Below are 23,411 nucleotides of genomic sequence, written 5' to 3'. Positions count from 1 at the left end.
CAGGTCATAAAGTAATAAATGAACAAGAACATAATTCAGGCAAGAACACCAAGGTTTCTCTTTCTTCCAAAAGTTGATGGATTATAGCTTGCGCATTTAGCCTTTAATATTTATTGCAATGTTTCTGAATATCCTGAGTGGTGCTGAACATCCTCCTATCCAATCTCCTTCCTTTGGACATTTGTCTCTTAAATATGGGAAAACTTTTATCCTTTCTACCTACTAAGCCCTGCTTAGTCAAGCTATTCAGCTAAGTCACTACTAAAAATTCTCTTCTATTTTTAACGTTCAGTATTCTTCGGATTTCTTTAATCATTACAAGCTCCGGTTTGTGCCCCGTGACAACATCTTATTAAAATGGTCTTTCTACTCAGATCCTAATGTAGTACAACCAGCCACTGCTCAGTTGAAGTCATGAAGGGACACTGATATAGGAGATTTGTCTCTTCACTACCTTAATTTCTGTTAACCGACCCTTTGGAGAAAATGAGAATAGGAAAGGTGGAAAAAGGATATGGGAATAAGACAAAATATATTATGATGATAAACAGGTTTTCTACTTTGCTGAACTCAAGTACCTTGCTCAAAAGACAGCCCCTGGGGAAATTTGGATAAGTCAATAGTGTTCAACCAGTTTCCAAATGGGCTGTAATATATGATAAATTTCTGTAACAAGTGAGCAAATTTGCACCAATTAATGATGCTATAAACAAGAATCTATTGCTTTGAAGAACATATGCAAACTTCTTTTTGCTTAGGTGCCAAAATTTGGCCAACTTTTGTATGTTAGAGGAAGCAGTCAATCTTCCCAAGTAACATGGCTGAAAACATGTATCCTTTTTGAGATGCAAGGCCACTATAACTTCAAACAGCAGCAGAGCTCCATACAAGATATTTGCTTTGTGATCTTTGAAGAGTTGAACACATCTTCTGTCAGAAGACAACAGACAAGTCATTTGCCCATGAATCTGACATTGTGTAATATTGTTAGTAGACTTTTTGCCAAGAATGCTAGCAATAAATTGAATGTAATGAAATGGAAAGTCAAACATCTTAGGAATGATTTATATAAAGATAAGTCTGTTCTTTGAGGAAGGACAACAAACTGGTTTCTCAGACCAGTCTGACAGTGTCCATATCAAAAATGAAATAATCTAAGCCAAGCAAAGCATAATACTGCCAGGGTTCCAAAGGATGAGGAGAAAAGTAATAATTTATGGAAGTCCTAACGAAACAAGCAGATCAATCCACACAAATAAAGTGCCTTCCACTATTTCATATATTGTACCTCCACAGTATTCCAGTAATATAGTGACAATGGACAATGCAAACAAGAAATTTAGGGTGATAAAACTGTATCTCCCTTGAAGTCAAAGAAAAACTTAGTCATTTTCAGAATCAGGATTTCATCCTTGAATGGTTTTATTTTCAAGTACTCACAGCAAGGAAGTGACTGGCTTTCAGCACTCAGCCTCTCTAACTGTCTGTTCTTAAAAAAAAAAATTGTATTATCAGATTTAAAAAGATTTGACACCTAGCTTCACTAACTTCCTATCTATTTCAGAAACCTCCTAACAATAATAACTAAAATAAATAACTGTGCTTGTTTCCACCATCATTGAAGGACTGTCTACATACATTCTTTCTTCCATCTCCACCCTCTGTCCACCCTGCACTAGCATCCTTTCATTGCTCATTCTGGTCAGGGTCAATGTGAGGACTATTTCTTCTTCTTTCCCCTTCACTGCCTCAGTTCAAGCTGAAAGTGACTGTTTCTTCTAGTCGATAAAATAGAAAAGAGCTTTTATTGCTTCACTCAAGTATGTCACTCGGAAAAAGAAGAGGTATTGTCCAGGACACACAATACATTCAAGACCGCCTTAACACTCAACACTACTCCTTAAATCCCTTTAGGGATATACGCAAACATATACCCCTAAAAAAGGCAGAAAAAGAATGTTTCCTAGTGTTTGCAAGCTTTCAGAGGAAAGCCTGTTAAAATTCAAGGGAATCTGTCACCATCAGTGATAGAATCCCAGAAGACAAGAATGGGGATTAGCCTGATAAAACATCTACCTGTGTCAACAGAGAAACAAAGCTCCCTCCATCAGACACTGATCCAGGCAACTCAACATCTGCGCTCCACCACCACCTCCCCCAGTGACAGCTGAGTGTGCTTGCAATGTGCATCTGCTTCTCCTCAACACCAGTCAAAAGACTGCAGAGATCGCTGCTAGTGTGGCTCCCTGACAGCTCTGTCTAAGGATTCTGCACCAAAAGCATGTACAGTGCTATAAATGCTTTACTCTCCCTCGCTGCAAATAGATAAAGATTTTATTTCTCCCAAGAAGACAATCTTACTTACTTGGGATAGCGTCTCTGCTGAAAGATGGGCAGAATCTCTGTATCTTGATTTGAATGCAGAAGCAGTAAATCCCGAAATCTTTCTGTCAGGACAAAGAAAAAAAAAAGAAGAAAAGAAAAAAAAAAAACAAACCCAGACTGTGACTCTGCATTATATGTTCAGGCCACGAGTAAGCAAGCAGTAATATCAGTGAATTCTCTTCTCCAGAAATATTTAGCAAAGGACAAAACATAGCATGAAGGGACTAAAAATCACTGTTTCCTGTAAAACCTTCTAATATTTTAAAATGCCTTTTTTTTTTCATTCAATACTGAATTCTAGTAGGGCCTATAAGTTTGTAAGGTCTGCACAGAGGTCTTTTGAGTATCATGCACAGCCAGCCATAAAAAGTCCCTGCCCTGAAGAGCCTAGTCTAAACAGAAAGGAGGAGCCCCTAAGAATTCACCAGTCACTCAAGGAACACAGTAGTCGAAACAAACATAGATTAATTAATTCATATAAATTAAACTGCAGTACAAATCCTTCAGTAACAGACTCAATGTTCTTAAGGATGGTTGGAAGACTGGATTTCTTTTTTGTCATAATTATCTATTTCAAAAACTGCATGATTGGGTTTTCTGCAGGAGCTAAAGCTTTTGTAGCTTAATTTCACTGACCACCAAATGAAGGGGTGGTTGTAGTTAGTGTAGCTGCCTTTCTCTTATGCTTTTCTCTAAGAGGTGGTTTGACACAGTAAGTCAAGTAGGATCTGTAGGACATTCTATCAGTCCAGATTTCTCAGTTGTGAAAGACAGAAGCTTCCTTGAAATTCACATGATACCCGGATTCAGGGATAGAATAGGATTTCCCACCCAGATCAAATTATTTTAGTAGTTCTCCATAGCCTAGGACATGCCCTGTTTCCTTCTTTCCTTCCAGCACCCGCAACTTTAATCCGTCCTACAGTGGCACAGAACCGATGGCCTTTCCACCTTCTACCCTCCTTCAATACTTTATAACTGTGGCTGAAAGTCTTCAGCTACAGGAATTATCCTTCCTTCACTAAACCACAGTTTGTAGCCTGTGGTGTGTGTGGAGCTGTACCATGAATTTCTCCAAGCTAACTCTCTTCCATGAAAGTTTTCATTCTGGAAACTGAACCTGAGCTTAAGTGTAGTCCTCCTCCCCTCAGATTCCTATGTATCTTAAAATATCCTCTGACACAAAGTTTATGAATAAGAAAATTACAAGACAAAAAAACATTTAGTTGATGCAATATTCTGTCATCAAAACTAAACTCCATTAATTTGGATAAAATTCTGCTATGTAGCCTCTAAAGTGGAAAGAAACCCATCCGAACCATACTTCATAAAGTTGTAATAACTTGAAAAAAGCACAGTTAATTCAGAAGGAAAACTCTCTTGTTAAGGCCTCAGTTTTAAAGGTCAGCTGTCTCACACCTGAGTCTTTTCTCAGCTGGCTAAGATGTATTGCAAACATCTTGGATAAGATACCAGGATCTAGCAGTGAAGAAAGAAGGGCTTATCTTTGTTCCTTTGTTTGTACACCTCTTCATATTCAATTCTCAAATAAAAAGGCACTCCTACCTCCAAAATTCTTCTCACATCTTCAAAATGTAAATTAGTCTTCCTGTACTTAACTAGAACAAAGAGCAGATGTGGCCAACAAAATAAATTCAATAAATGCAATACTGTGAAGATCAAAGTTAAATCCAATGAGTACCTTTCAGGAAACAGACTGCTCACTGTATTGAGGAAAAGCTTGCCACTATGAGGTAACTTCTTGACCTCTGCTTGGAATTTTAGGAAGATAGAGAAATTTGCTTTTCTTTCAGTCTTCTGGTACATGGCAATAGGCTGTACATACACATGCCCTATCATCCTTAAAGATGATACATTACCATCTTCAAAAGCCAAGGGACAAAAACTGAAAGGCTACAGAAAGTTTTCACCAATGCAAAATATCCCCTCATGTTTCAGAGCCAGCACATTAACTTCTACCCCTACTTCAGTAATCTCCCCAGACAACCCAAGCTACCGATGGCATTTCCAGGCATCCTTTACAAAAGCCTTCATTCAAACAACAGTCTTTGTGTGTGCCTGGTGGAGGAATGGGAGGAAGTTTACCATGGCAAACACTGAGTGACAGCACTTCTTTCCATGACTTGAGGATTTTGATCTCTAAAGCGCAGTGTGAGACACCACGATTAAGGATCTGTCTTTGCGGTGGCATGGCTGATTTACTTCTGAGGGCCTGTAACCAGGTGTGACAGTGATGTCAAACACAGAGAGACATGTTCTTACTCAGTTCAATGCTGCACAACACCACATTACAGGTAGGTGAGTGAAGCTGGTTTGTCAGATCTTGGTAAGGATCTGTGACTCTCTGGGAGAGACAAAACACATCTCAGTGAGTGTGTAGACCTGTCGCACCCATTGTTCTGTCTGAGATGGATATCACCCAGGCAGAGTGCCATATTCCATCTCTATCTCCTACTCTGTGACTTATTCTTGTGCTGCTGCCCTTTCACATTGATCAAGGCCACCTGGCTGCACTCCAGGACTCAATTCAGCAAGCAGTGATCTTGAAAATATTTTGAATAGTAATGTGACAGGGCTGGCCAGTACTGTAGCAAAAGCAGCCAAGTTATGGCATCTGAAATTGGCCTGAACAGTTTTCCTACTAGATCTTGTTCTAGCTAAAGTCAACTTTTTTATTCCCCCCGCGCTATGGCAAATTTCCCGGGCAGATGTATTTTCTTTTCACCATATGACACTACTCATTTTTCCATGTGGCGTGGTTTAACCTCAGACAGAACCAAGCCCCACACAGCTGCTTGCTCACTCCCCCCATGATGGGATGGGAGAGAGAATTAGAGGAGTAAAAGCAAGAAAACTCATAGGTTGAGACAAAGACAGTTTATTAGGACAGACAAGGGAAGAAATTATAATCATGGAGATAATAATAAAAATAATTAGAATATTCAAAACAAGTGATGTACAATGCAATTGGCTCACACTTGCCAACCAATGCCCAGGCAGTTCCTGAGCAGTGGCTCCTGGCCAGCTTTCCTCACAGTTTATGCACTGAACACAATGCCATATTTTACAGAATATCCCTATGATCAGCTGGAGTCAGCTGAGCTGGCTGTGTCACTCCCAACTCCTTATGCCTTCCAACCTTCTCGCTGGCAGGGCATGTAAAGACGAAAAGTCCCTGTCTTAGCATAAAGACTACTTGGCAACAACTAAAACACCAGTGTGTGATCAACATTATTCTCATCCTAAATCCAAAACACAGCACTGTACCAACTATTAGTATGAAAATTTACTCTGTTCAAGCTGAAACCAGAGTACCACAGAAATACTTACACTACATGGTGGTGTTGCATCTCATCTCAAATCTATTCTACAGCTTCTTCTCTCTTTTCTACCTTCTGCTCCTCCACTCCCTCCTAGCATAACATATTCACAAGTCAGCTACTGTAACCTCAGTTATAAATACCCTTACCATCTTTATGGCAATACATGTTACACCAAGCCAGTTAATCTAAAGGACAGAAGGAGGCATTTCAAGAGAAGTTTTCCCTTTAAAATATTTAGATTAATGCCATATTTGTTCTCAAACAGAATGAGGTTGTGCTAAGTATGGTGAGTTGACAGTAATGTCAGAAAAATGAGAGCAAGAATGGGCATACGGCCTGAAGATCACTCAAACTGGTTACATAGTTAAGTTTCCTTCTTCCAGGATACATTATTACAGAAGTGGAAAGAGAGACAAAGGAAATTTTTGCAGTATTTTAATATCTGGGGCATCTCACAGTGGAGAAAAATAATTTTTATAGAAGGTCCCTGTGAGTTAAAACACATTATTATTCACATTCTGTAGACAGAAACACACCGTGGCACAATGAGCACTGGCCTTGTTTTTCAAAGCTATCATGTCCCTGAAGCTCTTATTGCTTTAGCACTTCAAAAATTATGCCAAAAGTCGCACACTGCAGTTGTGTAAGGTTTGACTTCAAAAGTCAGGTCTTGCAGTTGTCTTTTCTCACTCCTTCTTGTTACAAAATATCTTATGGAAAATAACAGCAAAATCACTTTCACTGTGATTTCACGCTGCTGAATTCCAAGGGTCTTGAAAAATCAAATCCCCGCTCCTTCAGAGTTTCATGGGTATGAAGCTATGAGGTCACTGCACTATGTAACTGAAGTCTGAGACATTACTGGTTTGTTTATCCCAACTACCTTTTACCCAACACCTTTGGACCATTTTCTGAACCACTAATAAAAAAAGGTTGAATTGCATACAATCAGCTCAGTCAAGAACACTGTAACACCAATGGCAATTGGCTTAACAGGATAAGGATTTCATTAATACCAGTTTTATGTATTGTTTTTTAAATTAAGTTAATAAGGATAAAAAGAAATGTGATGAGAAAGCAACCAGGGAGTGGGACAACAGAACAGCTTCATCAGATCACCAAATGGTCTATCCACAGTGACACTCATTTACATATACATTTGAATATTTTGACACTCATTTACATATACCTTCGGATATTTTGTAATCATGTTTCTGTAATTACCTCTTCTGCATTCTGAGAAACAAATACCAGTTCCACTTTTCACCACAAGGACACTTTTAAGTCTTGCAATTTCAAACTAAAAAATCTGCCCAGTTTTACGCAAAATTCACAGCGGTTTGAACACCTTCCATGTCACGAATACCAACTTGCAGTAATTAAAACAAAATAAATTTAAAAAGAAGTCAGCTTTCTTAAAACTGCTGATGATATTTAATAGGATTTGAAATCCACTAATATAACTTGTTTTCAAGCTCTGTAAATTTGGAAATGCTGTCACAAGTAGTTCTGCAGTGCCTTGTAAAAATAAAAGGCAATTAGGAAGAAGTCTTTGCCAGTTAAGGCTATAAAACAATGATGAGCAACAAGACAGCATAAAAATGAAATGTCTGATATTTTAGTTTGACCTGTGGCTTATTAATGGCCGAAGTTCCTGAAATTAAGGAGCTATCACTTCTCTCCTCTTGAAGAGTCAGTGCTACAAATATCCTCCATCAGATTAAAAGGTGAGGAAAAAAAAGATGATGAGTTAATGCTGATGATCAAAAGGTTCCAAAATTATTACATCATCAGCCTCGGAATTTCCCTGAAACATACATATTTTGCTGATAGAGACAGGCTTTTTCACCAGATTGAACTTCCATGACTCTCAGTCCATTAAGCCTCACAGAGTTTAATTCTTCTATTTTTCATCACCATTTCCTTCCCTCCTGATCAGTTGTCTGAAAGACTAATTAGTGTCATTATTTACAGAGTTACTGAAATACCCTGAAAACTAGTGAAAACTCAAGAAGTTGAAAGCTACATATAAACCCTTTGCTCTTTATATTTATTCAAGGCAAATAGAGAAGCCTTTACAGAAAGGCAAGCGGACTTTTCATTTTCTAAGGTAGATGAATAAAGCGATCATCCTTCCTTTCAACATTTTCTTTTATAGGACTTTAGTTTATAAGCAGAGGGGGGGAAATAGGAATTTAACTAACCATTACATAGATATGCAGTGAACTCCCAGTCACTCTAGACCTGTGGTATAGTCCTCCTTTCTTTAAAGAAAGTCTGTGTACTCCCTGCTTTCCCTCCTAACCTGCCTTTGCGCCCTAAAAAGCTCCCTCTCTTTTCTCTAGCTGTGTGCCTACCAGTTCAAAATCATTCTCCCTCCCTGATTCCAGCATCAGCAAATCCTGTCCCTGATGGAATTCTAGGTGCTTTCTTGTGTCCTTAAATTTGTCACAACTGCTACATCAAAATTAGCTTGGACAGATTTATTTCTAACTAGATCTCCCTCATTTACATTATAATCACACATCTTGCATGATTTAGGTATATATGGCAATGTATCAGCCAATGAAGAAAAAGAAAAAGAGCAAAAGTCTGTTCTTGTCCCAGGAACCTTAAAAGATTAGAAGATGAATGATGGCAAGGAAAAAGCATCATTTGTTTTGTTTCAAAACAGGGAGGAGAGATTTGGAGGACCATATTTAGACTGCATTTTGACCGACTGACCTGATAAGACATTACTGAGTGACGCAGACTGCCTGTTAGCTACACTGCCAGACCTGGGCTTCCCAGACAGCCAGGGAAGAGAAGCGAACACAACACCAAAGTCAAGCAGTCTTGATGCTCACTACTGAGTTAGAAATCCTTCTGCAGGTTACACAGCAACTCCCCAGTGGAGCTGGGAATTAGCTGACTGCTGGAGTTCAAAATAATCAAGGAACTTTAGTCAAGGAACATTTTTTGCCTTAGAGATAGATACTATACTTGAAGACTATTTCTGTCATGACAGTAAAGCTCATTCCACAGCTCGGCTCTTACAAAGTACCACAGTAAAACACAGTTTCTAAACAACACAGAACCTCAACAGTAAAAAATACTTTTTAAATACATGCTCTGAAGGAAAACTTATTTATGCAGATTTTTATAGCACTACATTCTACAGTTGCTGCCTGTAGCCATTAAGGGCTATACTTTGCTTTTTGAATTCCCCATGAACAAATGCAGGGAGGCTCAACTACCATTTCCTTCACTATTGCTGTAGTTTCCTCTTTCACAAGAAGCCAGAAGAAATGATTAGGCACCAGTATAGCCTTTTGGGCTTTAAGATAATGTAGTGACACTTATTCTAAAAAGTTCTTATTTCATAGAAAAAAGAAAAAAATATACTCAAACTAAGCAAAGCAGGGGGATTTAACTGGTTTTCTCTTTGTGACTTGTAATCTGATACAGAAACTGGAGAAAGCCAAACTTTCCAAAAGCTACATGGAACTTTTTAACACTGAAATGGAGCTACTATCCAGATGTGCAATTACTGCAATACTATCCAGCTCTGCACATCTCCAGAGGGTTTGCCTCTAAAAGGCTGAGCAAAGGCACAATTAATCAGGCTGTACTGATTCACACCAAGGCCCCCCAACTCTAATATCTGGATTCATTTGTGGACACATCTATGGAAGAATGATCACAGGGTAAGATCCCTCTGCTGTCGAGCTTTTCTATGACAGTGCATCTCCTGAGTCTAACGTGGTTTGTCTAATAAGAAATTCTTAGATTCCTTTTTAATGTACTTGCCCAGTCCCCATGTAAACCTAATCCATTCCACACTCTTTGACAAGGAGTTCCGTGTGTTTCTCACCTATTACATGAAGATTCATCACTTTATGTTTGCTCTGAAATCTTACTGACTGTATTTGACGGCCAAAAATTCTGATACTGGCAGAAACTGTGAACAGTCAGGCTCCACCCACCCACTCTTCCAGCATTATGCATGATTTTGCAGACTATGACTATATTCCCCTGAATTAGATCTTTTTCAGGCTAAAGAGTCCCTGCATAGCCAGTTATCCCATGTTTGGAAGCCTCTCCATGCTTTTGATCATCTTTGCCCCTCCTTCCTGAACCCTGGCCAGTGTCATGTCTGAGTGATGAAGACCAGATCTGCACAAAGGATTGAAGTCCTGGTGGCACCACAGAAACACCCACCAGCTGCACAGTCATCTCCTTGGCTTTATTCTCTACTCGGCTCCTAATAATTTTTCTCTTTATTGCTGCTGAGCACTAAGCTGATGGCTTCATGGAAATAGTTATCATGACTCCAAAGTGTTATTCTTGGGCTGCCATGGTCTCATCATTGCCAGCCATGTGTATTAGCTTGTCACCAAATATATTAAACACCAGCACATACCCACATGCATACATCCACCGGTATTTTTAGCCAGGTCTAAAAATACGTTTGCAAGTATCATATATTTTACACATTTGAACAACTGACAAGAACTTTTCAATAGACAGATTAATACGACAGTCAAAAAAGAATGGAATTAATTTCTATCCAAGACTGAAATTTTGTACCATAACAAAACCACTACCAGTCCCTGTGAACACATTCTGGGACTTTTGCCTATTCCTGTTTGGTGACAATTTAAACTTAAGCATGGGATCATTTAACCCTCTGACTAATACAGACACAACTTCATCATGACTCTCAAACATGCAAATGAATTACTGTGTAATAACTATAGAGAATCACAGAATTGTTGAGGGCAGAAGAAATCTCAAGAGATAATCTAGTCCTGCTTTAAGCATGGTTAGAAAGAGCAGGCTGCTTGTAGCCCTGTTCAGTTGGGTTTTATGCATCTCCAAGGCTGGAACTGAATGATCTTTAAGGTCCCTTCCAGCCCAAACCATTCCACGACTCTAGGATATAATCAGGAGGTCTGCTTGTGAAACAAATATAAATAGCAATATTTTGTACTGTTCCCATTAATTGCCACCTTTGGACAAAACTGCAAACCCATGTCAGTTTGACAAGAGGGACACAGCCAGTTAGGAGCCAAGAGCCTGCACAGCTGATAGACATGAGGGGCAAGACACTGCCCTGCAATAAGCTTCAGACAGGCTGGGCAGGTTAAATACTGGCTTCTCTTAGCTGGGGCAGGGATGGGAGGAGAATGAGAATGCCAAAGAAAAAAGGAGTTTGTGAAAGAGAATGGGAGTTTCCTTGCTAATTCACCCCCATTCACAGCCTTGGAATATGAAGTAGAGATGGTCCAACCCTCATCCTTCCAACAGTAGCCTTGAGCCCTGTGATGCTGCTAATCACCAAGGCTTAGCTGACCTTAGAAGGATCATCAGGCCTAACTTGGCCTTGCTCACAGCCAGGCTGTGTGAATACCTTCATGGAAGGTGCTAAATTGTTCCCAGAGGGGAAGCTGCACTGTGCTGAATACAACACTGGGAATGAGCAGCGCTGACAGGCACCCCGGGTGGGAAATGCCTGTCCAGCCAAACACTTAGCTGAACTGAACAGCTAGAAACAACAGTGGGGCTGCAAGTAAGAAACAAAAGCAGAAACAGGGTGCTAAGGGACTCCATTGATATCTAAAAATCATTTCCCCTGTGTTTTCAGCTGCCTGTCTCTTTCAGAGAACACACACAAATTTTTCTCTGAAAGCAGCAGTTGCACTGAAGCATTACATAGGATAACGTGAGCAGAGCTCAGCTGGATCCTATTTCCTATATAAATTTTGCTAGTCAGCTGGGGATGATCCAGTGGGAAAAAACGTACATTTTTTCCAAAGATCTAATCACATCTGAGGCTCCATTTCTTATAACATCTCTCAAAGGGCAATATTAAAACCTTAGCAGAAAATCATTTGAATGACTGACAAATGAAATGAGCCATTAGATACTGTTTATCTCCGTTTTTTTTTGATAGGTGATAAAATGTAATGCACACAAGTGTATCAGAAAATGTATCCAAAGCATGGTTTCATTTCAGTCTGATGTGAGCAATTCTGTTATTTTTTCTTACATTTGAATTAGACAAGTCATTCTTGAGAACTTAAGCCAGACAACTGCCGGAATATAAATTATTGCATACAACCTGGGTATGTAAGTCTGGGTAGTTTTCATTTATTCTTAATTTCTTACAAATACCTATATTTATTGACTTAGCACTACCTCTTGTGTTGACTTTTGTTAAAATATGTTGTGGGATTTTCTACAAGGTTGTCACCTCCATCTTTCAACTAATAATGTTATGAACATAATGAAATATTAAATAGAAATGTTTTTACATGACAGAAAGTCTGTTATTACTCAAGTCAACAGAAAAAGTATTCCCAGCCTTGAACAGCAGAGTAAAGCTGAAAAATTTTACTATGCAATACTAAAACTGATAATATTCCCTAGAACAGAGAACAAGTGGTTTAACATGATTTGGATCAAACAGTTCATCACATCACTGTAAGGAAATGACTTGGCACATCTTTATTGGAAAAAGTGATTTTGCCAATTCCTGTAAGTATAAACTATCACTAGATATCAGTTACCAGTCACGACCTGGCATATAACAGCACATCAATGCACCATCACAAACTCAGCAATACATAACAGCACAGAAATTATAAAATCCTCTTCAAGCAGACATGGCACATGCTGGTGCATATGTGCTGGGAAGTATGGGACACTTTTAAAGAAATACTCTTTCTTAACAAATTTTTGGATTAAGGAATTGCTGCTTTTTTTGGAAATTCCACTGAGAAAGTCTCATTTGCCATGCTTGTTAATAACAGGGCACGATTAGCATAATCCCCTCAACCCATTAAAAAAGGAAAACATCAAATAACAGAAATTATAAAAATGCCCTTAATTAAAAATTTTGCTTTTTTCGAACCAGTCACAGCTAAGCTGAGGAGACACTCAGCTGACACAGTGTAAGTGAAATCCTTGAGGGAAAGCCCTGTGCTGTCAGGCTGGCACCAGTCACTTGGCAAAGCACAGCAAAGCACCACAGCTTTGACTCTGAAATGTGTGTGGGTGTCTGTGGCATTTTCCTTGAGGAAATGGCACTTACAGTGTGTTTAATGAATAAGGGAATATGTTAAATTTATGACAGGAGATAGTCCTTAAAGCTGATTGTTGCAGTGAAGAGCACAAACTGCCCACTGATTTATTTTAATTTCATATAACATGAGGAGGCTTTTAGGAGGCTGTAGGTGTACTTGTTATCACTGACAGTACAGTAAAATCCTCACAGTAGACACTTGAGCAATACTCATAATATCCAAAAAGCTCTGAAATTCCTCTCTCCCAAATCCACCTTCAATACTGAAAGAAGTTGTTGTCACCTCCACTGAGTGCCTATTTCTCCAATACATATAAAAACACTAATATTTTTATTTGGATCCACAGACTTTCCAGGCTCTCTTCCCAGCAGAGAAACATTCTCTCTTATTCATGATCATGGGGTTCACTACAGAATTTTAGGTTTTATTAACATTTTTTCTTAAAAAATTTCTGATTCCAGGTAAGTCACAATACTAAGCAGTCATCCACTCATTTTCAGCTGCTATATGCAGAATAAAAATAAGAATTTACCTTCAAATTACTAAGAACACAGTGATGTAAACCATTGTCCAAATTTTACTCTCTGTAGATGGTCAAACATTTCCAAACAAACTGTGGTTTATCAAGGATATTGAGATTATAAGAGAAAAAAATTTAAAATTTAAAATTTAAAATTTAAAATTTAAAAACCACACCCAAATGCTGAAAGTTTAGGGATATGTGTGGGCATGTATATATAAATAAAATGCAATACTTCAGGCAAGTCATAGTTAAGTTTTCTCACATGCCCATCTCTTTTCCCAGTTTCCCTGCCAGAAACTGCACTCTGCCAAGATGTGAGTGTGTGTCTCCACAGGACAGAGTGGGACCATGGCATGTTACAGCAAATATACCCTAAGCTGGGAACCCAGCCAAGAGCAGATAAAGAAAGCTGGAGACATACAAATCCTAAGAAGAGGTTGGGAGAGCATTTACAAGCGATATTTTTGGCTTTCAGACAGTATTCTTGACCATATGAATTCTTTGTGAATCAATCAGTATTTTTCTATTAAAAGGTTAATTTTTTTTTAAAGAGGTGTTACATTTTACATTTTATTCATTCACTGGGCAATTTTATTGTTCATATTTCTGAAGGGAAAGCTTGATTTAAAAAGTAGCCAGGAATGTTACTTCTTCTCTTTGCTTTGACTTCCCTGCTTCTTTGTCAAACCTGCTGAAGGCACTGCATGCGGGGAAGACAACCTGGTTTTTTTCCAGCTGTTTCAGCCGATCTAATGAAAGATACTACTTCTTCCTAGAATACCTCCCTCTCATGAAATATTATGTCATTATAATGTACTTTTGTTTTGTCTGCTACAAATGTTACAAACTATATTAACAAGAGTCACAGTATCCTTTTTGAAACAAGCTCTGACACTTTGTCCCCACTTTGAGGAAAAAAGCTTTAAAGAAAGAGAAAGAGGAAGAACAGGAACATGCCTGAGCTGCAGAAATGTGGGTTATAATATCAGTGAAACAAAATACACACTGCACCCTGCCCATCAGCTGCTGCACTACATGCCAAAGGGCTATTTATTGCTGTCACAGCACAGTCTCCTCCCTGTACCACAATGCAATCTCCTTTCCATTTTGGAAAGTGATTTCCAGGCTATGAATTCCCCCCTACAGTTTCTCCTCACAGCACTTTAGTTAATACTGAGATAATTGAGTCCTTTGTCTCAAAGAAATGCCACATTCAGCATGCAGCAGCCACCACTTCAAGTCTCCCTCAAAATTGGGATGCACTAGTAATTAATTTACTTTGCTATATCTTAAACTTTGTAGCATATTATACTTAAAGCATTTCTGCCTCACTGCCTTTTGCAATTGAAGGACCTGATGAAAGGAAAAAAAATGGGTTTTAATTACAAATTAATTTAGTGGACTGACACTCATAGAAGGATGCCTTTATATTAAAACATGGACTGCACTGGCAGTCTGACTCCATTCCCACTAGGAACTTCCCTCCACCTCTGTGTTCTGCACTGGAGTATCGAAACTTTGAGGCATAAGACCACGAGGTTCAAAGCTGAGTATAGAGCTGGAATTGGCATGTGTATTTGTGTGTGGTTTATATAAAATGAGTAGCCATAAATGTTTTAAACCAAGCTCTTCTGTTCACAGCACATACCAAAATATCTGTTTGGAGAAGCTGTGGAAACTTGCTGCTGGCCAGTTCTCATGACATGATGCGTTCAGTGCAAGTTCTGAGGTTTGGTTTGGCTTCTTTCTTTAAAGGAAGTCAACTTTTTTGAGGCTACCACATACACCTGAACCCTATTTTTGCACTTGATACAAGTGGTTGGTGGCAGATTTTTATTATTAATATTTACGATTTAAAGGGATCCTTCTCCAGAGGAGGACTGGGACAAAAGAGAGCTGTGGTTTCAAGATGCCCTTAAAAAATCTTGGATCACAAACTATTTCCTTATGGTGAAACTCAAATTTTTCAGCTTGTATTTGATGCATCTGAGAAATTATGCATATACAAAGGGATAGGACTAAGCAACATGATGGGGTGGCACATGAAAAGCTGAGTTGCAAGGCACTGTAGGGAACCGATGATAAAATCTGGGGTTAGGATTTGCCTCCCACATACAAGACCAACATTGATTTTAATGCATTTTGGAACAGGTAACTGCTGTTTCAAGGATGACTGAAATTCAGGGTAAGGACATGCAGCCGGCAAAAAGTGGAATAAATATACTTAAAGAAAAAATACTGCAATAAAGGAAATGGGATATCCTAACTAGAACTTCAAAGCTAATATTATGCCAACAAGCAGTTATATAATATTTGTTCTGAAAATGTTGTTTGACTATGTTATTTGATCACAATGACATTTGCAAGGTTGTGGGAGTTGATTAAACACAGAATTAAGTGCTGAACACGGCACAAATTCTGAGCGAGCGGTGGCCCCTCTCTCCCCTCCAATCCAAGCACCAGTAGAAATAAGCAGACAGGTAGAAGAGACCAAGGAATAAAGTGCAATACAGTGACAGTTCAACCACCACCATTACTGGTGGTCTTCATGCAAAAGAGAGCTACACTTTAAATCACACCAGAACCCAAACCAACAAGACTGCCATTGAAATGCAACCCCACTTTTGCATCTCAAGGGAATGCTATAAAAGTGGAGAGGGTGCAGGAAGCAAACAACCAGACAAATACAAGGTCTCAAAACTCAGATTTAATACAACAGGTAGCGAAATAGAAGGTTCAAAGGTGCCATGTTCATTTTCTGTACATATTTGCACAAAAATGGGCAACAACTAAAATGAACACACATTTCCTAGTAGTGGCTCTTGTGCTGAAATGAGGAAAAAAGCAAAAAAGAGGAAGGAAAAAACAAAAAACATGGGACAAAGCCTACTAACTTATGTAATTATCACAAAGTTGAGCTTCATTTTCACAAAAAGTGCAAAAAGAGCCCATGAAAGGTTGAAACAGAAAACTCTGCAGAATATTACAACCCCAAGGCTGTAAAATAACTTCTGTATAGGAATTATTCTGAGAAACTATCAAGACTCATGCAGGAGTTGGGAGCATGTAAAGATAAATGTTCCTTCTGATCATAAAATTTATAAATATCTACAGTTCCTACACAAGTTTTTCCTTTTTTTTAATGTTCTAAAGCTGAAATGGATTTTTCCTCATTAACTATGGCAATTTTTACAATCTGTTAGAAAAGGATCCCAAAAAGAACCATTTCAAATCTCCTTTTAAGATATTTTAACCAACAATTTTTAGTTAAAATGTGGTAACTCAAAATTCCAAATCTGAAATGTGTCTATTTTTTTCTTCTGTCCCCAAGGGAGAAGTAACAATAAACTGGGAACAAAGCTAGACATTTGGCAGGGGTTCTTCAGCAGAATTTGGATGGCATCTAAGAGAATCTATTGCCCCAGGGAAGTGCAGATACGCATGAAGAGCTGGTATTTTGATGTGAACTCTTGTATTTCTCCAGAAACCATGCTCACACAAAGGACCCTGAAAATCCAGCCAAACTTTGTATATTCAGTGCTTGAAGCAGCTGTGTACCTCTGCACAGAAACTATATAAGAATGAGTCTTCCCTAAGCAGACATTAACAGAAAAATGGTGAAACAAAGGCAACTCCAGAACAGCAACCTTGCCTCCTTAAGTAGGCAAATACAGCACATAGTGATTACAAAACCAGAAATATGCCTGGCACTCCACTCAAATACATGTCCTAGAGCTTTTCACTCTAATAATGCTATTTTCAAAGTAGAGAGCTTTTTGCTTTTTTTCCCCTACATTCATTTTGATTCTATCAGCTGGTACATGCTAATGTGCTCCACAGGCTTCACTCCTGTAGCTCCTAACAGTGCTGAAAATGTCTGAGGCATGACAAGAAATCCTGCAATGTTGTGTTCTTAAATCAGTTCTTAACTACAGCAACATCCACACATCCAGTGCATAATGCATCAAAGGATAAAAAGAAATTTATATCTTTGAGTTGTCATTTTCTATAATCATTACATGATTAAAAAGTGCCTGGGATATGCAAAAGGGTGGGAGTTTACAAATAACAGGATGCACCAAGAAAGGACCTCTGTGTAGAAGAAAATTTCCTTCAATGTAACTTTCTCACCCAAATATCTTTTCTCCCCTCTAGACAAAAAACTCATTAACTGTTCAAATTGGATTTGACTCAAGTTACACTGTTTTTGGTACTAAGTCAGCTGGAGTTCAACTAACATAAAACAATCCAGGTCTGGAGCCTAAAACTCAGATGTGTTCACCTTCAGCATTAGTTGTTTAATCAGAGGAAAAGGGCTTTCAACCCCTTTTAGTCAGTAAACTAAATCTGTTCTCCTTTTTCTTCAGTTTCTTAATCCTGCCTTTTATTGAGCTTTTTAAAGGAATAAATAAAATAAATAATGAACATTATTGGCAATGAACAATAAAATTAGTATTCTTTACAGTACACTATGGCTAATCATATTGTTAAGGCATATTAACTTCCCAATAATGTAGCTGTATTATTTTATTACTAATGTCAAATTATATTAAAAGGAAACACAATTAAAACTTTTTATCACTCAATTCTGCTATCCTCCTCAGAAGTGTAAGCAAGATTCCCTGACAATACAAAAATTGTTAGTCATAAAAATCTATCAGTGGAAAATAACACCTATCTCATCTCTGTCCTGTTCTTCCAAAACCACACACAGATTTTGCTGGAACAGCTGACAGCACCACATCACTAACACCTTTACACCCTGCCAGGAATCTGATGGAATAACTAAACACAAAAAAATGTTACTATGGAGTGGAAAAGGCCCAAATCAAACAGAGCTTGAGGTAATAGCAAAAGAGTTGACCAAATGTTCATCACCAGTGAGTAGATATTTTTAAAGAAACTCAGTAGCAGTTACAGTGAACCTGGGACAACCTTGTCATTTCCTGTGGACAGACTTTATAGTCTGATTATTCCTTCTTGTCATCTTCTGTTCCACACATGACTTCAGTCAGAATCAAGGCCCGCTAACAATACAGGAGATGCTGACTGAGTGAGCCACTGCTTCAATACATCTCAAACTGTTCTCAGGGTTACTGAACCTAAAATATTGCCTCTTTGCTAGATCCTACATTTGATGAGATGTCCCAGGTAAGCACAGGAATGCATAGCCTTGGGATGCTTCAGACATCCCATAAATCAGGAGCTGCAAGAGCCTACCATGGTATTGCAGATACTCCTGACAAACTATCCCTGACCAGAATGTTCAGATAATTCTTCCTTTAGAGGCACTTAAAAGGTAAGTCATTTTCTTCTTCTGGTCAATGGGAGAAAAATCTTTAATCAGGCTCCAAAATCCCAAAGAACTGCCCTACATTTTTGTTTGTTTTTCTGCTTAAAAACAAGTAATTTGGGGTGTGTACTGTTTGCTGTCTCAGGTCTTACTCCATAGGGAATTAAACAAGATTCTTTTTTTAATTCACAGGGAATTAAACAAGATGCTTTCATACATTTGCCATGCTCTGAAAAATTGTTGTTTTTAACTGAAAAATGGTTTGTTTGTTCTTCCCTCATGAAACGTCCTGCTCCAAAGCTGCACCTTCCAGAAAAAGGACTGTGACAATATGTGACAAAAATTCCCATTATGCCATGTCCCCTGTAAAATAAGGTCGCCTGTATCTGAATGAGCCAGTTACAAGGCATAACCTCATCTGTAACAAAAAAAAAAAAATGAAGCAAAGATAAATATTTTCCGATGAGATCTGGAGTTTATTAGGGTGAAGCACATCAGTACTCTATTATCTGTCTGTTCTGGCTCTATCTGGACAGTTCCTGCACAAATCACCACCTTCTGCTGCCACAGCATTTAGCAGCCTATGGGACAGAACTCTCAGATTTAACGGACAGAACTCAAGTGCTCTTATGGCATACCCACAATAAATATCACAGTGCCCAGAACAAGCCTTGAAAAGGTCTCCAGGAACATACACAACTACACAGCAGGATGGTGTCACTACTAGGTAAAAATTATACAAATTACTGTGGAGCACAGAACAGCATCAGTGCTCTAAACATGGTGCCACATCAATTTGTTCCAGCAACACACTGCAAGATAACAGCAATATTTCACTGCCTTAAGGCATGCAGTTCACCTCAACACCTCTGAGTGCTGTGTATTTGTTTTCCGCAAAAACACACTGCATGGCTTCTGAAGCCTGTTATTCCTGCATCATCAATATCACTTTCTGTCTCACACCCACAAGTTTGTCTAGTGAATGAGACACATTGTCTTGATACACTGCCGTGTCTTTTTTCACTGCTGTCAAGTTGTTGGATGCAAGGCATGGCCCATGGCCTCTCTTTTTCCCTCCAGAGGTGCCAGATGAAATGTCAACTTTAAAACTAAACAAGCAGTAGTACTTGAGGCAGCAGCAAGGACAGAAGAGACATAAGGCTGATAGATGACAATGCTGGGGACAAACTAGACAGTAAGTGGAACAAGGAAAAACCTTGAAAAAGATCGTGCTGTAAATACTAAGCCAACAATTATTTCAAAGCTAAAGGAAAAATAGGTGGCCATAGGTACCAAGGGAAGCAGAACAGAATAGGTATTTAGAGGGGACAGACAGTAACAAGATCAGCTTTTTAGCTTATCCATGCATGAGACACTGCAAGACCCTCAATGTTACTGCAGGGTATAAACACCCACCAGCTCAGCTTGAGGAAGCCATAGAGGAAGACAGACTGACTCAGCTCTGCACCACGGGGCTAAACCAACCTGCATGTGTGCCATCACCACAGATCAGCCACTGTAAACACATCCCAACTTGGGCACCCAAGTCCTGACTGTCCAACTAAGCCGTGCTCCACAGCCACAGGTTTCACAGTGCCCTGGAACGTTCTGTTAATACAACAGGTGGTGACTGAAGCAGCTCACATGTCAGCACATGGACAGCAATTGCATAATCACAAACCCATTTTTAGGAAGGTCTATGATAGCTGCTCCCCTGTTCACAATACCCATGGCAAAATATGGAATGAAAAATCAAATTAGAAATGTTTACATGGGAAAAACCACAACCATTGAACTAAATGCCAATGAACTAAACTACCTACCTCTGAGGCAGTGAGATAGATGTAGATATATAGATATATAGACCTACTCTTTACAATGAAGGAAGTGAAAAAGGCATGCTCGGAGCCTGGCTTGTCTTATCCTAAACTAGACATATAAACAGGTCAGAGGTCTACAAAGGGAGCTAGGGGAATCATTTCAGGTGAAAATATGTGCTCCAAAGGCATCTGAGGGCACATTACAGCAATACCAGCGACTGTGTGTCTGTTTTCTGTGATGAACATGAAAGTTAAGCACTATACAATTATTAATACCACCACAACATTGGTGAGAAATAGGAGATCTCAGATTTGTACTGGAAAAGGATATTGGTGTTATATAATGGAAAGGAAATTTATGGTTTTATCCAAATCTGCTTCTGAGGGGGGCAGATTCTCAACTGTTCTAAGCTCACACAGCACCACTTTGTTTGAATGGAGCATGAAACAGGCGGCCTAGATTACCAGCTGGTTTGCAAAGGTCTCAGAGCTACTGGTTTTGTAGCTTCTTCCTCTCTTACCTACTTTTTCTGTCCTATACTTTCTATTATTTAAATAATTTATTTTAAAAAGCAAATAACAGTACTGCCTGAAAATCAACTAAGTATTGGCTCTTATGCAAAGCCTTGTTTCTAGAATGACTGGCTTTTCCTAAAGCTGCTTCTTTCAGCTTATTTTATTTGAAATCTAAAATTATACACACTGCGATGCGGGCAATAAATGACTTCCCATCAACAGCAACTTCGCATTGGGAGCTGAAAATACTATTGCCCCTTTTCTCTTGATACAGAGTTGCTTTCCCAACCTACAGCACAAGGGATTCTATTACATTTTCAAGGTATCAGTCGGGGACATTGTTAAGAGACTTGACCTGAAACAACTTGCAGAATTGGTTTGCCAGCAATCTGTACCCCCTCTCCTGTCCTTACAGCTAGTGGCAGGAAATGTTCCTTCACCACATCTCCCAGGTGCAGACAGCTAAAGAAGCTAAAGTTATCCAGAGGAGAAATACCTCAACTAATCAGTTCCTCTCTGCATTTCATGGTATATCTGCACCTCTCTTGCATTCTTTTAATTTAGGCTTGTAATTGAGCTCTCTGAAATAAACTGTCAAGTCTCTTTGGTGTCAGGTATAAACTGTCAGGAATGGGAGATGGTGATACAAAAGAGAATTTTAATAAATAGGATAAAGTCTGAGAGAATAGGTCATGAAAAGAGCTCAAATGACAGTATGTCTCATAAAAACTCCTCCAGTCTAATATCCTGTCTGCAGAAGCAGCCTTTAGAGCATGCTTAAGAAAGATAATAGGGAACGCAGCAAATATAATAATCCTTCCTCAAACAGTCAGCAGATTAGAGACTATTAATTGTCACAGGGCTTAAGGGAATGAGTGAGAACAGGGCTCCACGGTACTGATGCAGCACCCAGGGCTGGGTAAACCGTCTGCTTCTTGACAGCACATTTGACACTGGGAAAGATATCTCTGTTTAGCAAAACTACTACAAGAAACGGTCTCTGTAATGTGACAGTGTCCTGAATATCACACAGTCCAACCTAGGCAGATCTTCCTTTCAGTGGAGACTATAGAAGATGAGAGACTTGGGAGAATAATACATCATTGTTAAAGAGAGCAATTCACACCACAGAGGTAATCAGAAAACTGTAAAGATGCCACTTATTTCGGAAAAATCATTTAGCTGGTACTTCTAAATCCCACTTTTTCAAATAGCCTACTGTCACCTCCCATGTAGGAACGATGCTTACCAGCAAAAGAGCTATCATTCTGAGGCAGACCAGAGGCTAATCTGCCCCTGCCTGGCCAACACTTCAAGCAAGGAGAGAAAATCAGGGGGATTATTGAACACATGTGCATATGGCATTGCCCTCCCAGCCTTTGCCTGTTGAAGTCTTGCAGAGGCAAGTATGCAGCCAGACTAGAAAGTTCAACAAATATGCACAGACTTATTATCTCTGCATTGGTCTAATCCCTTTTGGGGTGACAAGCTCATTTGACTCAATTCCACAAACACACAAGCTGATACAAATCAACATGGAGAACATTTCTTCATAAGAAAAGAACCAGACCCTGCTGTGTACCTGTCTTCCTTACAAGGAGATGCTATGCTGAGCAAGAACAAAGTCAGACACTACGGAATAAGGACAACTATCACTTGAGTATACAACTGCCACAGAGAACACCAAATTGCCCTACTCCTCTGCAGGGAATCCTGGCTTACACCCCTGGTCTGGAGGACATTCAGAGAGCAATGGAAGAGCATGGAAGAACATGAAAGCAAACCTGTAATCTCAGTGTACCACAGGCGTTAATTAACCTGGCTGCCATCCAAACTACTGGAACGAAAATCCACTTATCTGGGAGCTGCACATTTCAGCATTTCTGCAGACACTACTATGTACAGAGGCACTACACTGCACAGGGGTAGCAGGCTACCCAAAAACAAGAGAGAGGCAGAAATGGAGGAACACTGAAAATTATTACAGTGCGATCAGAAGATCAGTTAGTAGTGGAAAAAACATGTTATTTGAAGAAACAGTACATCTGAATAAAGCAGGGATTGCATCAAGAATGTAATAAAAAAAACTTTGGGAAAACAAGCATGAATAATCACTAGTGAGAATGCACCACAGTCAAGGAACAATTATGCAGAAGCCAGAAAGTGAGAACAGTTCAAGTAAAGGCATTTGTCTCTGAAAAGGAATTGGTTTTCTACATACCTGTCCAGTCTCCTACTACTTTTAGGTGGACCCCAAACGTTGCTTTGGTATCTGTAGGGCACTAAAAATATTAAATATATTAAGCACCACTTCTGAGAAACAGAAAAAAAAATGCATTCAAAGTACAGTTGTTAAGACAGAACCTGGTGTTAATAGGTCATTCCCAAACAGCCACACCAGCAGCTGTACCCTTAAAGAAGCAAGTCTGTCATCAGCATAGCTGAGGAAGCCAAGAATGCCGA

General features: G+C 39.1%; 1 protein-coding gene across 1 annotated transcript in view; it reads right to left on the bottom strand.

Annotated features, from left to right (window-relative positions):
* Positions 1-23,411, bottom strand: part of NOX4 (NADPH oxidase 4) — a 100,452-nt gene that overhangs the window by 34,822 nt on the left and 42,219 nt on the right. The window contains exons 12-13 of the mRNA XM_014311792.2: positions 23,170-23,230; positions 2,366-2,447 (exon numbers count right to left, since the gene is read on the bottom strand). Of these exons, the coding sequence (XP_014167267.2) occupies positions 2,366-2,447; positions 23,170-23,230 (143 nt within the window). The remainder of the gene's footprint in view (positions 1-2,365; positions 2,448-23,169; positions 23,231-23,411) is intronic.

The sequence above is a fragment of the Geospiza fortis genome, unplaced genomic scaffold (assembly GCF_000277835.1).
Source record: "Geospiza fortis unplaced genomic scaffold, GeoFor_1.0 scaffold16, whole genome shotgun sequence".
Classification (NCBI taxonomy): domain Eukaryota; kingdom Metazoa; phylum Chordata; class Aves; order Passeriformes; family Thraupidae; genus Geospiza; species Geospiza fortis.
This window is presented reverse-complemented; position numbering and strand designations above follow the sequence as displayed.